The sequence below is a fragment of the Somniosus microcephalus genome, chromosome 1, assembly GCF_052327205.1.
Source record: "Somniosus microcephalus isolate GS21.2 chromosome 1, FLI_Smic_1.0, whole genome shotgun sequence".
Classification (NCBI taxonomy): Eukaryota; Metazoa; Chordata; class Chondrichthyes; order Squaliformes; family Somniosidae; genus Somniosus; species Somniosus microcephalus.
This window is the reverse complement of record NC_140987.1, coordinates 53135224-53147771: the sequence shown is the minus strand read 5'-3', so window position 1 is coordinate 53147771 and position 12548 is coordinate 53135224. Positions and strand designations below refer to the sequence as shown.

Genomic DNA, 12548 nt, shown 5'->3' with positions numbered 1-12548 from the left:
AACATGTCGGCTCTATGTAGGGCCAGTGTTCTGCTGATGCATTCATAGTACAGATGTAAGAATTGAACGGAGCTTTTATGGCACTCGTAACCTCTTCTGCAAGCAAGCCAATCCTGAATCACAATGTTAGCTCAGACTGGGCCAGCTTGTGTCGTTTCAGAGAGGCATGAGTAGATTGTGAGATGTCTACTGGCCGCCAGCCTGTGATTTGCGTTTGAGGAATGCTGCTCTTGACTGTGGCGTGCAGAACATTGACAGCTGCAAGCATGGGGCTTGAAGAACACATGAGAAATAAACACTTTAACGCATTTCAAGGGAAAACTGAAGTGCCTAACAACCCATTGTTGATTTACATGGCATGCACTTACTTGTCTTGTGTTTTTCAGCTGGAACATCAGTTGCGTGAAAAAATAATATCCAATGGCTACTTCGCTGTAAAACAACTCTTTGAAGCCAACGATCCTGAAGGAAGAGGACAGCTTAACAGGTAAACGGGAGACTGGCCACCATAACAACAGACAGTGAAAACAAGCTGTGAAAACAAACATGCCATCAACATGAAATGTAAAACCATTGATTAATAGATTGTCCATTCTCCTAGGGATGTTCTACTTATGGTGCTGACGAAATTCCTGGGGCGATTTATCACTCCAAGACAATTCCAGCGACTCCTTATGAGGTGGGTAATATGAAGGGGGATTTCTTTCAGGGAAGAGGTAGCGAGGTGAAATTTGGCTGCTCCATTTTAAGTAGCCAAAAAAAAGCTAATGCTAAAGAAAAAAAATATTTTTTTAGTTATTCCACTTTTTCCAACATTAGTCTGTGTCTGGGTGTCAGTTTTCAAATGCAGAAAATTAATTGAGAAAGAAAGGTGGGGGTTGAATTTCTGGAGGGGGTGGGGAGTGGGTTCTCCTAACTTTGGCAGATAGCTGGAGAAACCCAGGGAATGAATTTCTGTGGGGATTCTATCGATTGTCCACCGTAACTTCGTCAGGGAGCCATGGAAATCCTGGAAAAAACATAAACCGTGTTCTGTGGGAGAACTCCCACAGAAATTCAACCCCATGATCAATAATCTCAACTGTGTTGTTTGCAACCCTCGTTGGAGTGTGTGTCTTTCGTTGATTTTTCTAACGTGGTAAGGCCTGGTAAAGATTTCAAACAGTTTTATACGAAAGCAAGACATGTATAAATATCAGAAACACAGGGGTTATCAGTGCTAATAGTATACTGTTATGGAGATCTTAATGGAATATATCATGCCCAACTACAGAGCTGTATAAGAAATCATACACCAGTGTGGTGCAGATACCAAACACCAGTATAATACAGATATAGTACACCAGTACATACAGGTACCAAGCCAGTACAATATGGATATCATACAGTACAGATATAGCACACCAGTACAATGCAGGTATCAATCCAGTACAATATGGATATCATACAGTACAGATATTGTACACCAGTACATACAGGTACCAATCCAGTACAATATGGATATCATACAGTACAGATATAGTACACCAGTACAATGCAGATATCAATCCAGTACAATATGGATATCATACAGTACAGATATTGTACAATGCAGTTATCAATCCAGTACAATATGGAGCTTGTACACCAGTACACTATAGCTATCATATACAGGTTGAGTGTCCCAAATCAGGAGTTCCAGAATACAAAAATGTTCTGGAATCCGGACACCCTGAGGGAGGCTTACCAAAAACTGGAAATATCGCAACCTGGGCCCAGGTGTTTCCGGACTTCGGAATGTGTTTCTGATGTCTGAAGTCTGGAAATATCGCAACCTGGGCTCGAGCGTTTCTGGACTTCGGACATCAGAAACACATTCCGAAGTCCGGAAAACCACGAAAACCAGCTCGGTCTCTGTTCCGTTGTTGCCGGATTTGGGACGCTCAACCTGTATCGTACAGCATAGATATAGGACACCAGCACAGTACAAAGATTGTATATCAGTGCAATATGGATAATGTATACAAGTGCAGATCTATACAGACCCCATATGCCGTCCTCTTCAATTTTAATTTGTTTTTACCCTCTTTACTTATCCATGGCCATCTGAAACTCAAAATAGTTGCTTTTTATTAATGGTATGTAACTTTGCAATTTTTTTAACATCCCATTGTTGATCTGCAGTCCTGTGTGCCAATTTCTCTTTCCACCTCACCTCTGCTAGTTCACTCCCCTCCTTTCTAAAACTTGCCCAAATCTGGTGCCCTACTTTTTGTACCAACTTCTTCCCTTTCTATTTGAGCCTCGGACCTTATCGTATCATGGTCACTACTCCAGCGATGTTCATCTCCATTTAACTCCTCCATGGTTTCCATTGCTTATTGCTAGACACTGAAGTGTGCTGCAAAAGACCTAGAATGATACAGCGCAGAAGGAGGTCATTCGGCCCATCGTGCCTGTACCAGCTCTTTGAAAGAGCTGTCCAATTAGTCTCAATCCTTTTTGAAAGTTACCAATTGAATCTGCTTCCTCCACCCTTTCAGGCAGCGCATTTCAGATCACAACTCGCTGAGTGAAAAAATGTCTCCTCATCTCCCCTCTGGTTCTTTTGCCAATTATCTTAAATCTGTGTCCTCTGGTTACCAACCCTCCTGCCAGTGGAAACAGTTTCTCCTTATTTACTCTATCAAACCCAAGTTTAAGGATGTTGCATAAGGACAGCAGCGAGCTCGGCTGCGAGACCCCACTGTCACACATCCTGCAGATACTGTGCAGGCTCACACATGAACATAAGAACATAATAAACAGGAGCAGGAGTAGGCCAATCGGCCATTCAATAAGATCATGGCTGATCCAATCTTGGCCTCAACACCACTTTCCCGCTCTCTCCCCACACCCCTCGACTCCCTTGTAGTTCAAATGTCTGTCAATTTGAATGAGTCCTTGGTCAAGGTGCTGTGGAGGGCTGCTAGCACCAGTAGAATTATACCAAAGGGAGAGTCAGTGCCTTAAACAAAGGAGAGGGAAATGGAGGAGAGAAATAAGCAAAGAAAAAGACCCAGGCTGGAAAGTAAAAGCCACTTCAGTGCAAAAGCCTCTTTTTAAGGACCAGATATGAAACCGGCAATAAGTGTAAAAGAAGCAGCTACAATACCTGTCCTGCAGCAAAAAGACAAAATGGAACATCATTCTTGAAATGCAAACAAAAATACAATGCCGCTGTTCATTTATATTTTTAACAATTGCTATATTCAGGTTCAAACTGAACGAAAGGACGATCATTAAATGTGAGGAGTTTTATGCAGCTGCCAGAGACCCTATCTCCGCAGGAGGAGCCTCGTGGCTTGATCCCGTGAACCGACACAGCGACAAGGTTCTGGCGACTGCGTCTCAGGTGCACTCACAGCTGAAGGAGAAAGTAAGGCAGAGGTAGGAATCACGACAGAAATCATTCATCTACTCGGCTGATTCACAGGGAGCACTTACAAAATGTTTGCTGTCTTATTTTCTATGTATTTTTATTTACATATATATCAAACAGAAGAAGGAAAGAAAGAACTTGCATTTCTATAACGCCTTGCGCGACCTCAGGACATCCAAGACTGGATGTTAGACAAGAGGGTTTTAAGCAGAGAATTGGTAGAGGAGAAAAAACGTAGGGGGAGAGACCAAGATGCAATATAATATTAAGGGGTGCACCACCCCCTGTAGCAGTTTTGGGGGGGTGGGGGCAACAGGTGGTGGAAAGTATAGCCAAGTGGGGAGGCTTCAGTAAGGAATAAGGTGTTGTCACCTGTGCGCAAATGTCAGTCAGACCTAGGATGTCAATGCAATCATCCACTATAAGGGGATGGATGGCTATGACCTTGTTCAGCAACAACAACAACAACAACAACTTGTATTTATATAGCGCCTTTAACATAGTAAAGTGTCCCAAGGCGCTTCACAGGAACGTTATAAAACAAAATTTGACACCAAGCCACATAAGAAGATATTAGGGCAGATGAGTGGTAGGTTTTAAGGAGCAGCTTAAAGGAGGAAAAAGAGGTAGAGTGAAAGGACATTCTGGAAAGAAATGTGGAGAGGGGCATTACTGATCTGTTTTGTCCAAGGGGGTGGCGGCAGGTGGGGTGAGTGGGATGGGAAGGAGGTTTGCGAGGTTCACCCTCAGCAGGCTCACTGGGCGGGAAGCTCGGCGAGAAAGGAGGATTAGGCAGTTGGGGTTGATGTCTGTAAGGAGGCAGTGGCAGGTGTCCCGAAGGGCCCCTTCACACATTGCCAAGAGAGCCAAGGGGATATCTGTGGGCTTATTCCAGGGAGACTCCAGCCCGGAGCAGCAGGAGAGTTGGAAGCCAGAGAAGTAGTGATGGGTTGAGGTAGGGGTTTTGGTGGGTGGGAGTAAAGTATCCAAGAGGGAGAAGTGAAAGGTGGCGCAACTGGGTGACGGGAAGGGGTGGAGTCAGGAACAAACAGCCCAAGAGGGGCCAAGAGAAAAAAATGTGGGATGGAAATAATGTGCTCAGATCTGGAGCGGCAGCCAAAATCCGCACATGAATGGGCACAGAGGGAGTTCAGGTTACATGACAGAGATTAGAAGAGACATGTGCTGGTCATAAATAGAGGACCTTCCCCCTTACTCTGGCTGCCTTGCATCAAATAAATCAAAAATTGTTATACTCCGCACACTCGGTACTTTAATGTTACAATAAAATGTTACAGCATCTAATTAACCAACAGTTAGCCCACAGGTCCAATACTTTACTGGATCAATAAGCTCACCACAAACTCAACTGAAGTTATCCTTTTTTATTAGTGAGTCATAATCTGTGAGTTCTGTGAATTAAGGCACCAATCCCGGACTGTCCTGATCCCCTGATGGTTTACTGGGTGAAGGCATTGATCCCTGGTCTGTGCTGAGTATCTGTTGCTTTACTGGGTAAAGGCACTGATCCCTGGTCTGTGCTGAGTATCTGATGGTTTACTGGGTAAAGGCACTGATCCCTGGTCTGTGCTGAGTATCTGTTAGTTTACTGGGTAAAGCATCCCTTATCGAGACCCCCTTCGTGAGAGGGCAAAAAGAAAACTTGGGAACAGCCCCAGGCTTGGACCCCTAGGTAGGCCCCCCTTCTGCCCCATTCATTGGATATACCTCCCTCTGCTGCTCAGTCAAGTCACGGACAAGGAAACACCCGGTTCTGGAGTCCCCTCCGCCTCCCCCCTCCCAGCCGCCCCCCACAGCCACCCCCCCCTTCAACATCGGTGACTTTTACTGGGGCAGGCAGAGGCTTCATCCCAAACTGAGCCCAGCATATCCTGATCCCGGCCTAATTCCTCCCACCCCCTTCACTGCTCTCCTGCTGGAGAGTGCGCCAGAAGGGCCGGATTGTAATAATTCATTCTCAGGATGTGTGCATTGCAGGCAAGGCCGGCATTTATTGCCCATTCCTAACTACCCTGAGAAGGTGGTGGTGGACCACCATCTTCTTGAACCACTGGAGTGTAGAGGTTTGATACAACGGAGTGGTTTGGGAGGCCACATCAGAGGGCAGTTAAGAGACAGTCACGCTGGTGTGGCACTGGAGACACATATGGGCCAGCCCGGGTAAGGACAGTAGGTTTCCTTCCCTAAAGAAAATTAGCGAACCAGTTGGGTTTTTTACGACAATCCAGCAACTTCATGATCACTTTTACTGATTCCAGCTTCTTATTTCCAGATTTTTTTCAGCTGAATTTAAATTTTCAAACTGCCATGGTGGCACATTCTCTGGATTATTAGTCCAGGCCCCTGTATAGTAACAATTTCAGTCCCATATTAATTTGCTAAGCTGGCCTTTACTATGATGACAGTTTGATAAAAGAATGCTTCCTTAATTTTACACACAGAGCATTCATCATGCAGCTAGGTGTGACGGACACATTTTTTGTGTGATTTTAAGATTTTAGTGTGACAGTAATTTCAGATGTAAGTTGCAGCCTCTCTGTGTGCCATGCCATCGTATGGCTGTGCATGCTAAGTATTGAAAGAGGCATAAGACATGAAAGCCTTGGAGGGACCAGATATACCACAATAACAGACTCTGAAGACGTACGTTACATAGATACATAGAAGATAGGAGCAGGAGTAGGCCATTCGTGCCTGCTCCGCCATTCGATGAGATCATGGCTGATCCTTTAATTCAGTATCCCGTCCCCGCCTTCTCTCCGTAACCCTTAACCCCTTTTGCCCGTAGAAATATATCTAATTCCCTCTTAAATATATTTAATGAGCTGGCGTACACTGCCCTCTGTGGCAATGAGTTCCACAGGTTCACCACTCTCTGAGTGAAGAAATTCCCCCTCATCTCTGTCCTAAATGGTTTAGCCCTTATCCTTAAATTATGTCCTCTAGTTCTGTTCTCACCCGCCAAGGGAAACATTCCTTCTGCATCCAGTCTGTCTAGACCTGTCAGAATTTTATACACTTCTATGAGGTCCCCTCTCAATCTTCTAAACTCCAGTGTGTACATCCCTAAACTACATAGTCTCTCCTCATAGGTCATTCCCGCCATTCCTGGTATCAGCCTGGTGAATCGCCGCTGCACCCCCTCCATGGCAAGAACATCCTTCCTCAGATGAGGCGACCAAAACTGTACACAGTACTCGAGGTGTGGTCTCACCAGTGCCCTGTACAGCTGCAGCAAGGTATCCCTGTTCCTGTATTCTAACCCTTTTGCTATGAAGGCCAGCATACCGTTTGCCTTCTTGACCGCCTGTTGCACCTGCATGCTCGCCTTCAGTGACTGGTGTACAAGAACACCCAGGTCTCTCTGTACTTCCCCCTCTCCCAATCTATTGCCATTTAAATAATAATTTGCCCTCCCGTTCCTGCACCCAAGGTGGATAACTTCGCACTTGTCCACATTATAGTGCATCTGCCATTTATCCGCCCAGTCTGTCCAAATCGCTCTGGAGCTTCCTGGTCTCTTCCTCTGAGCCCACCCCCCCTCCTAGTTTAGTGTCGTCTGCAAATTTGGAAATGCTGCATCCGACTCCCTGATCCAGGTCATTAATGTAAATTGTGAACAGCTGGGGGCCCAGGACAGATCCCTGTGGTACCCCACTTGTTACTGCCTGCCATTCAGAAAATGAGCCGTTTATTCCAACTCTCTGTTTTCTATCTGACAGCCAGTTCCCTATCCACGCCAAAACTTTCCCCTTTATCCCATGAGCCTCAATTTTCCATGCTAATCTTTTATGTGGGACCTTATCGAAGGCCTTTTGGAAGTCCAGGTACACCACATCTACTGGCTCTCCCCCATCTATTCTACCAGTTACTCCCTCAAAAAATTCCAATAGATTAGTCAAGCACGATTTACCCTTTGTAAATCCATGTTGACTCTGTCCTATCCTGTCCCCATTTGCTAAGTGCTCCGCTATTTCATCCTTAATGATGGACTCCAGCATTTTGCCCACAACTGATGTAAGGCTTACAGGTCTGTAATTACCTGCTTTTTCCCTACCCCCCTTTTTGAATAGTGGGGTAACGTTAGCTACCCTCCAATCCATCGGCACTGTTCCCGAGTCTAATGAATTCTGAAAAATCATCCTTAGTGCATCCGCTATCTCTAGGGCCACCTCCTTCAGTACCCTAGGATGCATGTTATCAGGCCCTGGGGATTTGTCCACCTTCAATCCCTTTAGCTTCCTTAACACCATATCCTTAGAGATATTGATTTGCGTCAGTTCCTCCTTTGCCAATGTCCCTATTTTTCCCGATATCCCAGGGAGGTTTTTTGTGTCTTCCTTCGTAAAGACTGACCCAAAGTATGCATTTAGTTGATCTGCCATTTCCTTATTTCCCATTATATATTCCCCCGTATCTGACTGCAATGGACCAACTTTGGTTTTCACCAGTCTTTTCCTTTTGATATACTTATAAAAGCTTTTGGAGTTAGTTTTTATATTTTCCGCCAGCTTGTTTTCGTAAGCTATTTTGCCCCTCTTGATTATGCCCTTTGCCCTCCTTTGCTCTATCTTAAACTGTTCCCAATCTTCCGCTCTGGCGCTTTTTTTGGCTATTTTATACGCCCTATCTTTGGATTTTATGCTGTCTCTAATTTCCCCTGTTATCCACGGTTGAGTCACCTTTTTAGATTTCCTTTTATGCCAGATTGGTATAAACAATTTTTGCAATTTTGTCATTCTATCTTTAAATGTTTGCCATTGTTTATCTACCTCCAGTCCTCCCAGGAACGTTGTCCAATCAGACCTACTCAGTTCCCGTCTCATGGCATCATAATTCCCCTTGTTTAAATTCAGGACCTTAGTCTCTGAGTCAATTTCTTCGCTCTCCATTTCGAGTGAGAAATCGATCATGTTATGATCGCTCTGACCCAAGGGTCCCCGTACAACAAGATTACTGATTAGTCCCTTCTCATTGCACAGTACCCAGTCCAATATAGCCTGTTCCCGAGTTGGTTCCTCGACATATTGATCCAGATAACCATCCCTCAAACACTCAAGGAATTCCTCCTCCTCATTATTTTTACTGATTAGGCTAGTCCAATCTATATGTAAGTTAAAGTCACCTATGATGACAGCTGTGCTCTTATTGCACGCTTCTCTAATTTCCCTCGTGATGCCCTCCCTAACCTCTATTTTACTATTTGGAGGCCTATATACCACTCCTATTAATGTTTTTCGCCCCTCGCTATTTCTTAGCTCCACCCATATAGATTCTGTATTAACTGAGTTAATATCCTTCCTTTCAATTGCATTTATCCCCTCTTTTACTAGCAATGCTACCCCTCCTCCCTTTCTTTTTTGTCGATCCTTCCTAAATACTGAATACCCCTGTATGTTAAGCTCCCAGCCCTGCTCACCCTGCAACCATGTTTCCGTAATCCCAATTAGGTCATAATTATTAACCTCTATTTCCACAGCTAATTCATCTACCTTGTTCCTGATGCTTCTCGCATTAAGGTATAAAACCCTCAGGCTATGATGCACATACTTGCCCTGTGGAGTTTGCTTGCATGTAGCAGAACAATTAGAATGTTGCTGCAGCTATTTAAAGGGCTGTAGCAACAAAGTAAACACTCTCCATTATTGCTGGCAGACAGCAATTATTGCTTGGAGAATTAAATATCTAGAAATTCAAGGCACTAAATACAGGAAACTTCGCGATATCCGGCACCGACGGGACCGAGCTGCTGCCGATCTATCAAAACTTCCGGATAGACCAGCGCTAATGTTGAAGGATACGGAGGTTTTCATCTCCGTATCTGACAACAAACACTGTTGCTTAGCAACAGCTTGTAAACACTCGGCCTGTACCTTGGAAGCGTCTCTGAAGCTGTTGCTAAGCTACAGAGACGCTTTCCAGAGCCTGACTGTTAAAGAAATGCTAGGAGAAGAAAAAAAACCTGACCAAAACGGCTGCTGATTTCTGCCGTTAGATCGAGGTTTCCGGACATACAACCTCTGGATAAACCAAAGTTTCCTGTACTCTGAAAGTTCCACATCATATGAGTTGAAGTGATGAAGATTAAAAGCTCATGCCACCTCTCACTAGTGGTGAAATGGTGTGAGTCTTTAATAGCCTGAAAACACATGAGCACATTTACAGAGTGAAGCTCTTTCAATGCTTAGCATGCATGGCCTTACAGTAGCATGGAACACAGACAGGCTGCAACTTATTATGTACAATATGCAGAAATAAAGTCACTTCTTCCTGTTTACTGTTTGCTTGCTGGTTACATAGAATTTCATAGAATGTACAGCACAGAAACAGGCTATTCAACCCAACTGGTTCGTGCTGGTGTTTATGCTTCACGCAAACCTCCTTCATCCCTCTTCCTCTAACCCTAGCAGCATAACAACAACAACAACAACAACTTGTATTTATATAGCACCTTTACCATAGTAAAACATCCCAAGGCGCTTCACAGGAGCGTTAACCTAACACAATTTCACACCGAGCCACGTAAGGAGAAATTAGGGCAGATGACCAAAAGCTTGGTCAAAGAGGTAGGTTTTAAGGAGTGTCTTAAACGAGGAAAGAGAGGCAGAGAGGTTTAGGGACGGAATTCCAGACCTTGGCAGCTGAAGGCACGGACACCAATGATGGAGCAATTAAAATTGGGGATGCTCAAGGCCAGACTTGGAGGAGCGCAGATATCTCGGAGGGTTGTAGGGCTGGAGGAGATTATAGAGGTAGGGACGGGCGAGGTCATGAGGGATTTGAAAACAAGGATGAGAATTTTAAAACCTTCTATTCCTTTCTCCCTCGTGCGATTATCTAGCTTCCCCTTAAATGCAACTATGCTATTCATCTCAACTACTCCTTGTGGCAGCGAGTTCCACATTCTAACCACTCTCTAGGTAAAGAGATTTCTCCTGAATTCCCTATTGGATTTATTAGTGGCTGCCTTATATTCATGGCCCCTAATTTTGGTCTCCCTCACAAGTGGAAACATCTTCTCTACGTCTACCCTTTCTTAATCTTAAAGACCTCCATCAGGTCACCCCTCAGCTTTCTCTTTTCTAGAGCAAAGAACCCCAGCCTGTTCAATTTTTCCTAATCGGTGTAACCGCTCATTTCTGGTATCATCCTTGTAAATCTTTTTTGCACCTTCTCCAGTGCCTTTTTATAACATGGAGACCAGAATTGTGCACAATTCTCCCTCCACATGTGGTCTAACCAAGGTTGAGATGGCATTGTATGTATTATATGAAATCTATTTATTGGTTCTGTTACAAAGGGTTTTTCAATGATTCTATTTGTAATGGCCTGTCTAATGTTAGGTTTTTAGACCTGACTGAAATTCTGCCTCAGAAGAACACTGAAGGACCTGTTAGAATCCTTGTTCCCGAGTTCAGGGGCATGCTGAAGCAACTGGGGTATCACATGGAAGATGAGGAGTTTGAAAAGTTGTGGAAAAGGTAGGCATGGATAACTCATCTGATCCCCCCCACCCTTCATTTAAAGTTCAGAATAGAAATTATGCTTGTGAATATCGGCAAACAAATGCTTAACACATTCATTCGACGTTCCTTTACTACTATAGTGAAAGCAAGAACCCATTTAAAAGACCTGGATTCAAGTTTCTGTTCAAATAGTGAACAAAAGAATTTAGGGTGAATGCACTGGTTATTTGTTCATTTGTATTTGCATAGCATGATTTCAAGGCCTTTGAATCAATATTTTAAAGACAGTTTTGCCATCTAACATGCCTATTACAAGCAAAGTTTAAAGAAATGTTCTGCATTTTATTTTTGGTTCATTTCTGCTGATTTTCTATTTTTTTTAACCAGTGATGACCTAGAAGCGTTACTAGGGCCAATTTTACAAAATTGCACTCCCAGCATGGAGTCTCATCCACTGGGGCCACATATCAGGAATTCACTTCCCACAAATTGATGGATGGAAAATCGTGCAGAGCAAATACCAATATTCCCAATAAGTGCTCCCAGTAAATGAGGCTCCGTGCCAGGAGTAGGATTTCATAAGAGCGACTGCACTGCATTCAAGAGTGTAAGTTAGATGAAGGAGAAGTTCAGTGAAGTTCCAGGGTTAATGAGTGTGGCCCTGAAAATCCATGGATGGGTTCCATCCTGGCACAAATGCTGAGATGCGACCAGCTGTGACCTCTGCCACTGACCCTGCCAAAGTTCACTGGAGCCATGGGGAGGTCCCTTATTTTGTATGGCAGTGACAGACCCCTGCACAACTAGGGCTACATCTGGGGAACCTGCCCACCAAGGAGGCCAGAAAGTCTGACCAAAGAGTGGACAGAAAGGGGTGAGTTCTGGATCTCTACCCTCCCAACTGGAAACATCCTCAAGCTGCTCCCAGTTTTAAGGGCGCTGTATGTAAAAAAAAAAAAAAAAAAAAAAAAAATTCTTAAGAAACTGGTTCCTCTTTGTTGCTCTAGACCATAATCCCGGCCTGGACTCCCGGCTGGCTCCCGTTCCACCATTTGGAGTGTTGGTATGCCTAGTCTCACCGCCAACGCTTCACCTGTATCGTCTGAGGGCCTGGAAAGTGGGAACCCCGAACCCAGGGAGACCCCCCAACCCAGGCCCTGCTCCCTCTTATACCAATGGTCTTATGTGGGATGGGTGGAGGCTCCACCTCCAACAGGGCATCCCGGAAACTCCAGTGCAAGGCTGGGACCCAGTGTATCTGGGTCCTGGTCAAATTTACAGCCCTCCTGTTACATTCCCAATGACATTAGGGTAAGAGTGTGCCAGATGGGATACAGATTTTCAGAGCTTGTGTCTCTGCTCTCTCACATTGCCATTCAATAACTCTTCCAAGCTCTCTTGCACCCTTTAAACAAAATGGGGTAGGACATTTAGGAATGAGATGAGGAGAAATTTCTTCACTCAGAGGGTGGTGAACCTGTGGAATTCTCTACCACAGAAGGCTGTGGAGGCCAAGTCACTGGATATATTTTAGAAGGAGATAGATAGATTTCTAGACACAAGGCATCAAGGGGTATGGGGAGAGAGCAGGAATATGGTATTGAGATAGAGGATCAGCCATGATCATATTGAATGGCAGAGCAGGCTCGAAGAGCAGAATA

The 12548-nt window shown here is 44.5% G+C and overlaps 1 protein-coding gene across 1 annotated transcript in view; it reads left to right on the top strand.

The window, feature by feature from the left end:
* Positions 1-12548, top strand: part of LOC147124077 (EF-hand calcium-binding domain-containing protein 6) — a 118177-nt gene that overhangs the window by 30552 nt on the left and 75077 nt on the right. The window contains 4 exon segments of the mRNA XM_085981305.1: positions 387-487; positions 602-679; positions 3235-3408; positions 10765-10902. Coding sequence (XP_085837431.1) covers positions 387-487; positions 602-679; positions 3235-3408; positions 10765-10902 — 491 coding nt within the window.